This window comes from Sorex fumeus, unplaced genomic scaffold (genome assembly GCF_029834395.1).
Source record: "Sorex fumeus unplaced genomic scaffold, SorFum_2.1 ptg000026l, whole genome shotgun sequence".
NCBI classification, from domain to species: Eukaryota; Metazoa; Chordata; class Mammalia; order Eulipotyphla; family Soricidae; genus Sorex; species Sorex fumeus.
The window spans coordinates 11,212,605-11,226,485 of record NW_026606083.1 but is presented as its reverse complement, the minus strand read 5'-3'; the positions used below and the strand labels follow the sequence as shown (position 1 = coordinate 11,226,485).

At 55.7% G+C, this 13,881-nt stretch overlaps 1 protein-coding gene across 2 annotated transcripts in view; it reads right to left on the bottom strand.

The window, feature by feature from the left end:
* CDC123 (cell division cycle 123) overlaps positions 1-13,781 on the bottom strand; it is a 312,575-nt gene extending 298,794 nt beyond the window's left edge. For both annotated transcript variants that reach the window (XM_056114511.1, XM_056114510.1), the window contains exons 1-9: positions 13,630-13,781; positions 11,613-11,684; positions 10,521-10,590; positions 10,131-10,163; positions 7,593-7,688; positions 6,842-6,948; positions 4,141-4,189; positions 1,619-1,694; positions 271-393 (exon numbers count right to left, since the gene is read on the bottom strand). In XM_056114511.1, the coding sequence (XP_055970486.1) occupies positions 271-393; positions 1,619-1,694; positions 4,141-4,189; positions 6,842-6,948; positions 7,593-7,688; positions 10,131-10,163; positions 10,521-10,590; positions 11,613-11,684; positions 13,630-13,703 (700 nt within the window). In that variant the 5' untranslated portion in view covers positions 13,704-13,781. The remainder of the gene's footprint in view (positions 1-270; positions 394-1,618; positions 1,695-4,140; positions 4,190-6,841; positions 6,949-7,592; positions 7,689-10,130; positions 10,164-10,520; positions 10,591-11,612; positions 11,685-13,629) is intronic.
* Between the last annotated feature and the right edge of the window lie 100 nt (positions 13,782-13,881).

Below are 13,881 nucleotides of genomic sequence, written 5' to 3'. Positions count from 1 at the left end.
TCCCCAGCACCACATATGGTCCTCTGAGCCCTCCGGATGTGATCCCTGAGCACAGAACCAGGAGTAAGTCCTGGGCACTGCTGGGTGTGGCCCAAAACCAAAACAAAAATGATGATAAAAAGGGATTCTGACTACAAAAGGTAAAATTCATAGGCAAATCATCAGGAACTACTTCTAGTCAACAAAGTGAAATGTTTCATGATCTGCACCAAGTAAGGAGTAAGGCCGCTTTCTGTCTCCAGTCATCCGGCCAGTCGTCGCCATACTCACAGTCCTCATCCAGGAACTTGTACTGAATGTGCTTCTGGAAGAAGTCCTGGATGCCCTGGATGATCTCGTCCTTCTGCTTGGAGATGTGCTCATAGTGCTGCGTGTAGTCCCGCTGGGACACGCCTGCCGAGGAGACAGTGTCACCCCCAGCACGGCACAACGTCCTTTCAGGGACACCAAGACCCGTCAGGAGCAAGAGGAGTGGAAGGGCAGGCAGACAGGAATCCCATGGGCATAACCCTGCAGTTCACAGGGATACAAGCCCCTCCCGACGCTGGGAAAGACCCCATGGGAAGCCTAAACTTGTGAGGACTCCCGTGGACAGGAGAAGCCCCAAACCCTAAGCATAATATAAACATTGGAGCAACCGCTGGTCCTTTCATTGACAAGGGGATTCAAGCCCTAAGCATTAAAAGCAAAAAATGAAAGCACTTCTTGTAAGCCTGCTGGTAAGGTCAACTGCTTTTTAGAAGTTTCCCAATTAATTCCACAAATGACTTTCTCCACAAACTCCACTTTCTTGGGGAAGATTCAAAATGCTCCTCGCCATATGCCTCCCACAAGTGCTGCACAGGGAGTGGGCCAGAGCAGTGCTCTTGCTCGGGACCACGCTAGGACACCAGAAGCTGGACACCGGAAGACTTCCCCTCCCTGCACCCCAATCCCCTGCGGAGCCCCTTCTTTGGCTGTGTCCACATTCAGTCTTTTCAGGAATCCCTAAAGGCAAGGTAAACTCAAACACCCCAAGTTTCTTTTAGGCAAGTCAAACAAGGTCAACATTACATTCAGTAAATGTGCTGGTCGGAGTCTGTTAAAACCATATTTTTTCTCAGTTGAAGCTATATTTTACTTCATGAAAAACATGCCAAGACAAAAATAAATTCTCTTCAATATCTGACTGGAACAAGTGCTAGCAAGAAAATAAAAATGAATGACAGAGAATAGGGTTTTTTTCTTGGGGGCAGGGTTACTCAGGGGTGCTGGAGAGCGTGTGGTGCTGAGGATGAATCAGGAGGAGCTTGCAACCTGGCCCATGGGCGGCTTTTCAAGCATGCACTTACTGGTTGACACGGTTTGTCTTGCTAGAATGTGAGTGCTCCAATGACAAACAAAAACTCGCTCTGCGTGACACTTAGCTGCACTGAGGTGGGACGCAGTGATGTGGGAAGCACCCCAGCCACGGTTTCCTTGGGCATGCTGCAGGCAGGGTGCACTGGTGAGCCTCTTCTCTGTGGCCCTGGCACACGGCCCTGCCAACAGTGGGCAGAGCCCCCACCCTGGGATAAAGGCAGGGTCTGAGGCACAGATGGTGAAGTCTGTCTTGAATAGCCACTCTAAGCAATCTCACCGATAAGCTTGTTTTCCTTTACAAAGCATCGGAACTCAGCCCCAGGAATTAATTCGCACCACTTCCGGAGAACAAGCTGTGGACAAAGCAAAAGAAAATGAGAATAAGGTAATGGGACAGGGGGTGTCCAGCAGGTTAGGAGACTCTATCTCAGTCACAGTTGTTATCAAATGTCTTTTTAAAAAAAAGGTCCCTAAGCCACTGTCTGGACCAGCTGAGAAGTGCCTGTGGATCTCCCTCCACATGTATGGGGTAGAGACCTCGAATGCAGGGACCAAGTTCAATGGGACAAGATCCATTTATTCCTGTGATGCCCACTAGGCATACGGAACTGTCACAAGCAGGGCCACGAAGTCATCAGCCACCCTCTTACTTAGGATCCTCAACCCTTTGAAGTCACAGAGGACAAAATCATCCCAAAGCTCCTTTCTACAGTCAGAACTAAAACTTCCCCAGGGAATGATCACTGTCGGTGACCTGGAAAGACTTCCACGACCTTCTCATCCTCTTAAAGGTCAGGGCTGGGGGCGCCGGGAGAGGTATAGTGGTCAGGATGCCGGCCCAACAGCTCTGCAGCCTCGGCCCTTGCACTGAGCCACTGTCTAAAGAGGCTGAGCATCACCATGGGGTGCCTTGGGAGATGACCCACCCCCACCCCAATGAAGTAGCCGGAAAGAGTCTCCAGGCGCTAAGGCACTTGCTTGCATATGGATGACATAGTTGCTTCAAGACCAGCACGGCATACGGTTCTCACGACCAGGAATGACCCCTGAGCACAGAGCCGGGAGTACGCCCTGAGCACCACCGGCTGTGTCCCGAGACCAGAAACCAAACAAACAAAAGATCAAAGCCAGTGCTGGAAAGGGCGAGGCGCAGCTTTGCAAAGCCTGCAGTGACGTGCCACATGCTGCAGGAGCTGTCTGTTCTGGGGCCACATGCTCCAGGTCCTCATGGGGCCGGGCCCCTGCCAGCGCTCCCGTGTGCAAAGTCTGAGCTCAGCCCTGAGCCATCTCCCAGCCTTGCTTGCCCAGGACATGCCTCTCCAGCCGCCCTTCCCCAGCCTGCAGCTCTCTGCTCTCCTGGGAGGCTGTACCCCAAGGCACGAAGGCCCGGCAGGCTGAGCATGAACTCTAGCACACATGGACAGTTTCCCTTTCACATGGTTTTCTGTTATGCTCTGCAAAGCAGGGACTGAACTCAGGAATTCACACCTGCACAGCAAGCACTGAGTGACAAGTTCGCCACGGCTGCCTCTTTGGGGTTTGGTGGTGATGGTTTTGCTCTGTCTGTGGTGCTGGTGACTGCAGCCAGGGCCTCATGGGCATGGGACAGGTGCTTTGTTCACGGCCTGCGTCTTTAAATACAGATGGTGTGGCTATACATAGAATTCCGTGTGCAATGTCTGGTGTTTAATTACTCTGGCAATGTCATTCTTGCAGACTTTGGGGACTGGATTCCAAATCGCGTGCACTAACATGATAATGGCCATCCTAAAAAAAACTATAGCAAATTCTGGCAAAATAAATCGTGGGGAGACAATGGCATCCCAACGTCTCAGAGCAGGGCGAAAGAAACCATCTGGCGGCAGGGGCACACCCAGCGATACACAGGGGTTACCTCGGGCTCTGTGCTCAGAGCTTACTCCTGGAAGTGCTTGGGGACCATATGGGGTGTGAGGCAGGCGCCGTGGCTGCTGTCCCTCGGCTCCAGCCCCATCTCCTTCCTGAGTCTAGCTCTGAGCAACAAAGCTGTTCTGCGAGACTAAGGTGCCCTGCATACACAGACACTGTCCTAACCGCTGAGGGGCCGCAGAGCACAGGGGTCAGCCCTGCTGTGTTCCCTGGCACCACGGACAGTCCCCAATCATGGTCAGGGGAGCACTGCTGCGCGCAGACCCAAAAATTAAAAACAAAAGTTCGGTGATCCGGAAAAATGCCCGTTGGGTGATATTAAGTCAAAGAGAAGACCTCAGAGTGTACACAGACCTCAATGCCAAGAGCTAGAGGGCCCAGAGACTGCTGGGCGGCTGGCAAACTTGTCCCACCTGCATGGCACAAGCCCAGAAGTGAAACCCACCCCCCACACCAAGACGGTCCGGTCAGGTGGGCTGGGACCACTGTGAAAGCACAGGACGGGAGCTGAGAGATGATGAAGAGAGGACAGTCCTAGAAGTTCTAGGACTAGTTCTACAGGGTGGTACAAATCCAGGAAGGCAAAGTTCCACAGCGGTGGAGTGAGCATCCCACATCCTCACATGCACGGGAGAGCGTCAGATGATGGTCTGCTGGGAAGGGGTGAAGCCCAGAACCAGCATCTGAGAGATTCCTATCTACAGGAGCCAGAGAGCCAGTACAGCAGGGAGGGAAGGTGTTTGCCTTGCATACCCCAGATCGAGGTTCGATCCCCGGCACCCCACATGGTCCCCCAAGCACCGCCAGAGGTAACTCCTGAGTGCAGAGCCTGGTGTAACCCAAAAACCAAACAAACAAGTCAAAAAAACAAAGAAAAAACAAGCCTCTCACCTCATATTCCAGGCCTGGGTCTGGGGAGTCATCCGTGCAGTGGACAAACCTTTGGAGGGAAAATGGGCAAATGAACGAAAGGGTTCCGGCATTCAACTCATGCCCGTGAGTGTGGGCGCATCCTCCATGCCCATCCACGTGGCTGTCTTCAGGGAGACTTGGGGCAGGCTGGGCCATGGCTAGAGCAGGACAGCAGGTGACATGCATGCGAGAGGGGCTGTCACCATATCTATGTGAGGAGAAACGGAGCCCTGGGACCCTCCTGAGGGGTCTAGGCACAGCCTGGAGCCTGGGAGAGCTGGAGGGGAGGACAGAGGAATGTAGTGGGAAAGCTCCCGTCGGAAGCAGAAGGGTCACTCCCACAGAGCTCTGAGCACGAAGCCCAGAGAAACTCAAGAACTGCTGGGTGTACCCCCCCAAAAAACAAAATCAAATGCAGTCATCTGAAGCAGATCGAACACATGCATGGCCCTTCACAGTCACAGTGCAGCCGGAAGGTCCTAGTGTCCCGCACCTGCCCCGCAGCAGGAGGTCTGTGGTGAATGCCCAGCAGTGCCTAGAGCACAACCAGGGGTGCCCTCAGCTCCAGACAAAACATAACCGCCGTGGGTAGGGTGCCAATGGGAGGGGCTCAGTGGCAGAGCACATGCCCATAGCACGTGAGGCCCGCAGCTCCATTCCTGGCACTGTAGCAAGGTCAAGGTTCTGGCAGCCTCTGTCAGTTCCAGTAAGGCAAAAAATTGGCCTCCAGAAATGTTTTGCTTCTGAACTTGAGAATTAAAAACTAGTCTGGGCTGCCATGGGACTGCCCCGGCTCCCAGGTAACCTCTGATTCCGGAAGTCATGCCCACAACCCGTCCCCCAGTGCCATCTTTACAGCGCACAGCAACAAAGAAGAAAACCGCTGGGGGGCTCCACAGTTCCCGGAGAATGCTCCAGGTCCCAAACAGAGCCCATATCACTGGGAAGTACCAGATGGGGTAGGTGCTGCATCCCGCCTTCTCCAGATGGAACCCCGGTGACCAAGAGCCTCTACAAGCATAGCTCAGGCATGCGGGAACCAGGACATTCACTCCAAACCCGACATCTCCTTATATACAAAGTGATCAATGGAAAGTAAATCATCCAACGTTTCTCCCTGAAAATCAGGCTTGACTCTTTTGCAAACCACAACACCCAAAAGGAGAGAGAGAACAGAGGGGAATGCCCTGCCACAGAGGCAGGGTGGGATAGGGGGAGTGGGGGGTGGGAGGGATACTGGGATCTGTGGTGGTGGCAAATGGTCACAGGTGGAGGGATGAGTATTCAAAATAAATAAATAAATAAATAATTACCATTAAAAAAAAAGAACTAGTTTCGGGAGAACCAACTAAAACTATGCTGAAAACAGCCTCACGGATACTGCGAAAACAGAGGCACTTCCTGACCCCAGGAGTCAACCCCACCAGCAGGAGAGGAAGGACAGACTGCGCTTTCCCTTAGTCCTTTCCTCTAAATGCCAACTGAAGAGTGGGCAGTGGGGCTCCTTCTCGTGCTGGCTCACTGGGGTGACAATCAATAATTAATGAGGTGACTTGTAACTCAACAAGTCTAATCACAGAGGTAAGTACCTGGGCCAGGAGGTTAACAGTGAGAGTAAACAGATGGATTAGGTTAAAGGGAAGTCTGTGACACAGGTGGCCAACAGGCCTGTGAAGGAACGCTCTGCATCACGCCTCATCAGAGGATGCAAACCAGAACAAAGTATCCCCTCACACCAGGGAGCCCGGCACTCATCACGAAGAACAAAGACAACCCGTGTTGGCATGGTGCAGGGAAAGAGGAGCCCTCGGCAGCTGCTGATGAGAAAGCGACAGGCCGGCGGCCAGTGCAGTTCTCAAAACATGAAGAACTGAGCTTCCATCTGAGCCAGCAATCCCAGTTCATGGTGTCTACCAGGGCCCCAAAACTTTATTCCCGGAAGACTGCAGCGCTCCTAGGTTCACTACAGCACTATGCACAATAGCCAGACCGGGAAACAACCCAAATACCCAAGAGCAGATGACAGGATAAAGACACTGGGATGGAACGTGCTACTGTGTAGACAGGTCTGGAGAGTATCACGCTGAGTGACACAGGCTAGGAGGGGGAGAGACTCAAACTGAGCTCTCTCACACAGGTGATAGAAACAGGGAGACAGACAGACAAAGGCAGAAACAGGCCCTGAGGACAACAGATTGAGCTAATCCCTGACGGGATGGGGGGTAGGGGTGTGTGTGTTGGGGGCGTGATCCTGAGACAACGGAGGAGGAAGCAGATTCTCCAGATGAGCGCGGGTTATCAGAAAGCTGCATGTGATTCTAACAGGATTATAAATCATGGTGCCTCAAAATTTGGGTGGAGAGAATGGGTTTTGTTTTATTGAATGGTTGATGGTACCTGGGAGTAGACCCGGGGCCTCACACATACAGGGCACGTCTTACTACTCAGCCGCAGCCTCAACTTCCACTCTTTCCCCCTCTTCTGGCGGGCCGAGGGTGATGGGAGGGCACAGCGAACAATATCGGGGTCCCTCCCATGTGCTTGGGGGAGCATGCAGTGCACACACTGCACTCAGCTCCAGCCCCGACTCCCTATTCCTGAGCACTAGTGCCAGGCAGGCGCCAGTGCTGGGACCATGAGGACAGAAGCCAAAACCAGGGCCCAGAGGGGACACACTCACGGCTGTGTGAAGTCCCGGGTGATGAAGTCGGAACTCTTGAATAGGAGGAAGATGTCGCTGAGGGTCCGGCACTTGAGCGAACTGTTCATGGCTATCCAGTAGGCATCCTGCGTGAGGAAACAGAACACGCACCAGCTCAGAAGGCACCCGCGCCCTGGCACCCTGGCGCCCTGGGACTGAGTGACACGTGCTAGGCCCCTCTCAGCTCAGGGCCTGTGTGTCTTGCTCGAGAAATGTGAGCATCAGCCCACAGGCCACGTGGAAGGTGAGGCTCATTCGCTGAGTATCAGCTCACCTCACATCAAGTGGTATTTTTTTTTCCCCCTTGTGTTAGAAAAATAGTGAATTTTCCTGCAGACTTAATTCAAAAAAATTCAGACTGCTCCAGCGTTAAAATAAGAAACCAGCATTTAAGAAAGTATCCGTTGACCTCGCAAAACTGCCGTTTCTAAATCCCAGTACATTCCTAATTTTTATGGCTTTTTGGCAGAGAAACAAAGTTGTCAGACAGAGAGAGAATGTGTGTCCTTGGATTTCTAACTGACCCACCACTGCCAGAGACGGTGATCCTGGCAAAACTTTCAGGAGCTTCCAGAACCAGGAAGAGACACCACAAAATCAGAAAAGCAAAATACCCGCGGGGAAAGGAAATACCCGCAGTCCCTGGAGCTGCTCTCAGCTACAGGATGAGCCCGACAGGCTGAGAAAAGTGTGTGTGTGTGTGGGGGGGGGGGGGGGGGGGATGCCGTACCCGGGGGGCGCTCCAGTTCAGCTTGGGGAACACACTGCCGCCCAGGGAGTTGATAGCCTCCTGCACCTTCGTGGCGAACTCAGGGAACTCTGGCGCCTGCAGAGAGAAAGAGGCCTCGTGGCTCAGGCCGGACGCGCTGCCACAGGAAACCAGACCCAGGTCTGTGTGCCGGGTCCAGAACCCACATTATCCATCATCGTCAGCATTCCTCAGCTCAGCTCAGCTCTATAAAGCCCCATCAGCTGCTGTCTAGTAGAGGGAAAAGCAGTTCGACAGCAGGTGCTCAGACGACAGGACCTGCCCCGAGACAACCAAACCTGAGTCACACAGAGGGGGATCCAGGACGGGGGGGTGGGGGAGCGGAAGGCCCAAGGCCCGGTCTCTCAGAATGGTGCATTTCCTTAGCGGGAAAAGACAGAGCAACGCCTGGACACAGACCCACGTCTCTGGAATCCCATGTCAGGTTATGGGTCAGGAGTCTTGGACATGTCCCCAAAAGGTTTCATGAGGGATGAGGAATAAATTATGTGGTCAACTATTTAAACACTGCTATTTCCAGGCACGTCTGAGTGTAAACAGGACTCAAAAATAGGATGCCCATCCACTGAAAATGGTCTTTCCGTTCTGGATGTCGTAAATACTTCAGACAAGAGTGACCAAGACATTTTGTCTCTAAAGCGGGCAGTAAACAGATGGGGTGTGAGGCAACTTCAGGGGGCTGCTGGCTCTCTCATCTGTCAGAGGGGCTGCCCCAGCGACCAGATGGGCAGGCTGTCCCATCTGGCAGCGGCACACCCTGACTGGTCCGTGAGGACCACCTGCCTCGCCCAGGGAAGTGCGATCAGGGCCCAGTAACCCCAGCACCCAGCCCTACAGTCAGGTGGCTGATGCTGACCCTGAGGTCTATCCCGTGGCCATTCTCAGCTCACCATCCTCCTCTGCTCACAGCCCTTCCTCTGCCCACCCCTCTGGGCAGCACGGCCTCTCCGTGTGGCGTCCACGAATGCACTTCCTTCGGTGTGACCACTTCTTCAGCTCTGACTCATGGGCTTAGCTGAAATGAGCCCAGGGCTTTCAGAATGAGTGACAGTACCTCTGCTTCCCCATATATGATTTCCATGAAGCCCACCATTCTCTGCGAGCCCCTGAAGGTGCTGACCGCTTCCCCACCCCCTCCACCTCCACCCTGTCCGTAAGGACACCAAGATCCATACTGGGGCGTTTTTCACCCAATTCCAGGAAATCTCCCAATACAAGCCGCGGGCTCCTTCTGCCCCCAGGCCTGGCACGCAGCTCTCGAGCTCTGCATCACGTTCCCAAAGGGGCCGGGCTCCCTGAACCCTTTGCTGTCAGAGCCCTAACGCAATCCCGAGTGGGAGTGAGTTTAGAGAGCGCCCAGAGAAGTGTGTGCCTCCATGGTGTCTCTCACCACCGCCAAGCCTCCTTCTAGGAAATAATTCCCAGGGGTGACAGGAAGGACCAGGACACCCTGGACCTGCACATCCTCCCGAGACAGGAACCCACTCCTGCCTGCTGGAGGAACAGTCTCCCCTCAGCAGCCCAGGCCCCTGAACGGGAGCTCTCGGGAGGGTTCTGACCCTACCAGTGGCCTGGCTCCTCGGCGCTGCACCACACACACTCCAAGGCCTTTCTTCAAACCAGGAACCTTCACACAGACAGAGCCCACGGCGGCGGGCTGCTGTCCCACGCACACGTGATTAAGCGCGACCTCCAGTCTTCCCAGGGGTAAAGGAAGTTACAGATCAAAGGGTTCTGTCCTCCCCCTGCCTTCCCATAGGCTCCTACCCCCATCCCGCAGTATATGAAACTGGCCATTTTCCTCTACAGTTATGACTTTGTACCTGAGGTATGTGTGCTCACATACCCACAAACACAGCAAGACCAACATTTAAGAAAGGCTGGCATTCAGCACACAAATTTTGGGGCCAAGGGATGCACACACGCTGATGTTGGACCCTGTAGGATGCTGGGGACCAGAGCCAGGCCCGCCACATGTCAGCAAGAGCCTTATTTGCTCTGGCCCCAGCGGCTCCTTCTGTTGAGAAACCCTGGGAACGGGGCTGGGCCCAGAGGCAGAGCTCACACTTCCCTGCTCCAGGCCGGAAGCCCAGATAGAGGCCAGGGCTCTCAGCCACTCCCTGCCTGCAGCCTTCTGAGAGAAGAGCACAGGAAAGACGCTGTGATCACTAGTGAGCTGCAGGCAGCTCTCCGTGTCCCCTATACTCCGGGGCACCTCCAGTCATCCCTCAGGTGACGAAGCTCCTGGTGGCAGAAGTCGAACAGCACCAAGCTCCACTCTCTCCATGGAACCCAGAACCTTGGAGAGGCAACACATGCACTGCACAGAGCTACCCTCCCGGGAGGAGGCGCAAGCAAAAGGGACGCACGGTGTTCCCTCTGCTCTAGGGTAGCCAACAGCGACTCAGGCCATCTTCCTGCACAATGAGCACAGCCCACAAGGAGACACCTGAAACGCCGAGCCGTGGACAGATCCCGGGGGCCCCCAGCTGCCCTTACCGTCAGTGTGGCCGTGTTCTCGTCATCGGACCACTGCATGGAGGACAGAAACAAGACATGACATTCAGAGGGTGCCTGGGCTTCCGGAAAGCAGCCCCCTCTCAGATACCCCCAGATAGGAGCCCCCTCGGGCACTGCGCAGGCAGGAGCTCCCCCTCAGGCACCCCGCTGATGGGAGACATCACCCCTGAACACAGGAGGTGCCTGAGGGACACCTCGGTGGATGTTCTCACTTTGGTGACCATGCTAAGGTCAAAAATTAGACCCTCTCCCCAGAGCACTCGATGAGGAGTCCACGAAAGAGGTGGTATATGGTCCGTTCCCTCCTTTGAGGAGAGGCGGGGGGTGGGGCTGCCGGGAAACACAGCCCGCCCTGTCCACCGCACTAACCTGTATCTCCTCCGCCTCGTCATCGTCGTCGTCGTCGCTGTCCGGCTGCGTGCGTGTGGCGGGCTCCTCCCTGGAAGGGCGGGGAGCAAAACTGAAGCCAGGAAGGGGCCACGGGGCCTGGCCTAGGTTCAGGGACCCTGCGTGTGCAGGGAGCTGGTCGCAAAGGGAGAGCAGGGTTAGGGGGGCAGAAACAAACGGACAAACGAGGGGTCGGGGCAGCCCCTTGAGGAGAGACACCACAGGAGACTTTCACGGCTCTTCCCGGGAACTGCCAGGACATGGGGGTCTCGGGACGCAGCTCACAATCAGGCTGATGCCCAGGATCCGAGGAGCGTGAAGGCCGAGGGAGCGGACCAGGGGTATGTTCCTGGGGTGTGGGCAGGTGCTGAAGGCCTGGGGGACCTCCAGGCACAGCGGCCAAGGAACAGGAACAGCACCCCCCGCCCATGACAAAGCCCCGGGCTGGGAAGCCCCTGAGGACCAGGGTGCTGCAGAGAAGAGTCGGCACTCACTCGACCACGCTGAGCCCAGCCCAAGGGTTCAGGTTCCCCTCGGGTCAGCACTTAAGGTGGCCACAGGCACATCCCCTGTGACACTGCAAGACCCATGTGCAGAGCTGAAAGCCGCTGTCACACGTGAAGGGCTTCTTGGGGACCAGGTCCACATACGTGGGCCACCATGTCTAGGGGCTGTGGGAGACACTCTACGTGTCTCCATTCTCCTTGCTCCACAGCACCGTCAGATGAAACTAACTGAGCACTGTTGAGGACTCAGGAGCACTAGTGAGCAATGGTAATTCTCACCATGGGGGAAGGGAGGAGAGTGCGGGGGTGAGGTTCAGCAGGAATGTGGCTCAGAGTTCAAGCCCCAGCACCACCTCCATCACTGAGTGCGACCCCAACAAGCTCCACAGCCCAGAGTGTCCCCCCGCCACACACACACACACCCCCCACCACCGAGAAACAGGGAATCAGACAGAATGCAGCAGAGAAAAGCACTAAGGCTAACACATTTGTTTCACATGGTCAGGGCGAGATCCAATTTGACATGTCTTAAGGATAAAGTTCAAGAACTTTTTCTCCGCTACTTTACCTGCCTGAGACCACCAGAGTCCCATCATCCAGGAGGTAATCCTTCACATTCTGGGGAAGCGGGAGGATGACACTGGAGGAGAAAGCGCACATGAGGGCAGGTCACTCCCGGAAGACCCACCATGGCAGAGCCAGGCATCCGAGCTTGAGCGACTTGTGAATGATTCATTCCTTTCGTTCTAATATAAAGGGAGCGCGGTTTGTGATACTGCCTGGGTACCAGCAGACAGAAACTTAACAAGAAGGAGCAGCGCGGCCACCACATGAGGCTTCTGCAATCAGCCCAACTGTCCGGGTCGGGGAAACCAACCAAATGAGCCCCACCCGGGAATGAGGCCAAAGTGGTATGGCAGGAGTAACAATGTCAGAAGGTTCGGGGCCTGTCGAGCAGGGAGAGATGGGAAGGGCACAGTGAAGCTGCCAGTCTATGAGCCTGCTGGCGGTGGAGGCTGGGGGCACCTCGTTTCTGAGACCAGCAGGGAGAGAAACGCCTCTCCCAGGGCTCCCCGTTCTACGTGCCCTCATCAGAGTGAAGGGAGAGCAAGGTCAAGTCGGACCAGGGAGAAACTTCAGGGTAGGACATCTGCCTCTCACTCTGATGAACCGTCAAAATACCAGGACACAGGCGCTAGGGAGGGGACTCTAAGGGGTGGGCACAGCTTTGCATGTGGGAGCCCCGGGCTCGATCCCCAGTACCTCTAAATCCCCCTAAGCAACATGGCTCTGTCCCCTTCCCAAAGCCCTGGCACAGATATCTGAAAGGAATGCTATTATTTTGACCCTAAAGAATACATATATCCCTTTCTAGAAAAACATAAAACAGGGGCCAGAGTGATAGCACAGCAGGTAGGGCGTTTGCCTTGCCAACTGGGATGTGACCCCAGCACCCCATATGATCCCCCCGACCACTGCCAGGAGTGATCCCTAAGATCAGAACCAGAAGTAACCCCTGAGCACCACCAGGTGTGGTCTCAAAACAAACCCAAAACATGTGTCAAACGGCTCTAGGGCACTTGCCTTACACTCACCAAGGTCTGGGTTTAATCCTCAGCACGGTCAAAGAAAAAAAGCCCAACAGTAATAATAAAGAGGTAAGTATAGCCATTTACAGCCTGCTTCTGACAGTCACTTGAACGTCAACAACTTGAAATATGCTCTGTGTATTACACATTTTGGTGCCCCACAAAAATGTTCAGAGCGTGCTATTCTCTGCTCACACAGGGCCTTCCCTGGCATTTAGGAGATGACCGTGGCCACCCGTGTGGGCCTTAGGAGACTAGTCAATCTAACTTCCACGTTGGACAAACAGAAAGATTTAGGAGCCTGAGTTACAGTACAGCAGGGAAGGCGGTTGCCTTACACGTGGCAGAGCCAAGTTCGCTACTCGGCATCCCATATGGGCTCCCTTAACACCGCCTTGAGAGATCCTTGAATGCTGAGCCGGGGGGAAGCCCTGAGCACCACCAGATGTGTGTCCCCCCCCATCAAAAAAGTAAAGAATCGATTTCGAAAGGTATGGATGGCTCAACGTCATCGACTGGGGGGTGGGGGACGGGACAGGAAGCCCCCAGGCCTGGTGCATCATGTAGCCTCTACGGCTGGAGCCAAAGCAGATGTGGGCAGCTTGCAGCGAGCCTGGAGCGGGCGAGGGAGCAAAACGGAGATGCTCAACTTTTCCAGCCGATCCCCCTCCTTCTGCAGCCACACTGCAGTCCCGGTGCCGGAGCCGCGACCGCTGCAACCGGGGGAGGGGAGGGGGTGGCGGACGGCCAGTCTCTGCTCTCCGTCCCGGACGCGGATGTCCAAGTCGCTCCGGGGGCTCTGCAGGAGGTCCTCCCGCGGCGTCGCCTCCCAGGACCCGAACTGCGGGCGCCGCCAGGCGGGGAGGGGTTCCCCGGGCTGCCCACCACCGGCCCTAACCAGCCCGGGCGGGACTGTCACCAGCTGCCGGCTTTCCGGCAGCAAGCGCGGCGACGTCCCGCTCGGGGCCAGGCCGAGCCCTTCCCGCCCCGCGTCACCTCTTGATGGTCAGGCTCCGGAAGAGCGGGTACCACGCGGAGAACTGGCAGTGCAGCACCTGCTCCTTCTTCATCGTCCCGCCGGCAGCGCGCGTCCGGCCTCGACGCCCCGGCGGCCACGGCGGCGCGCACACCTGCGCCCGCACACCTGCGCCGCCACTTCCGGCCCCGCCGCGCTGACCCGGAAGGGAATCCCGCAGCCGGGGTCGCGGCGGCGCGGGCAGCTACGGCGGCCGGGAGGGGCCGCGCGTT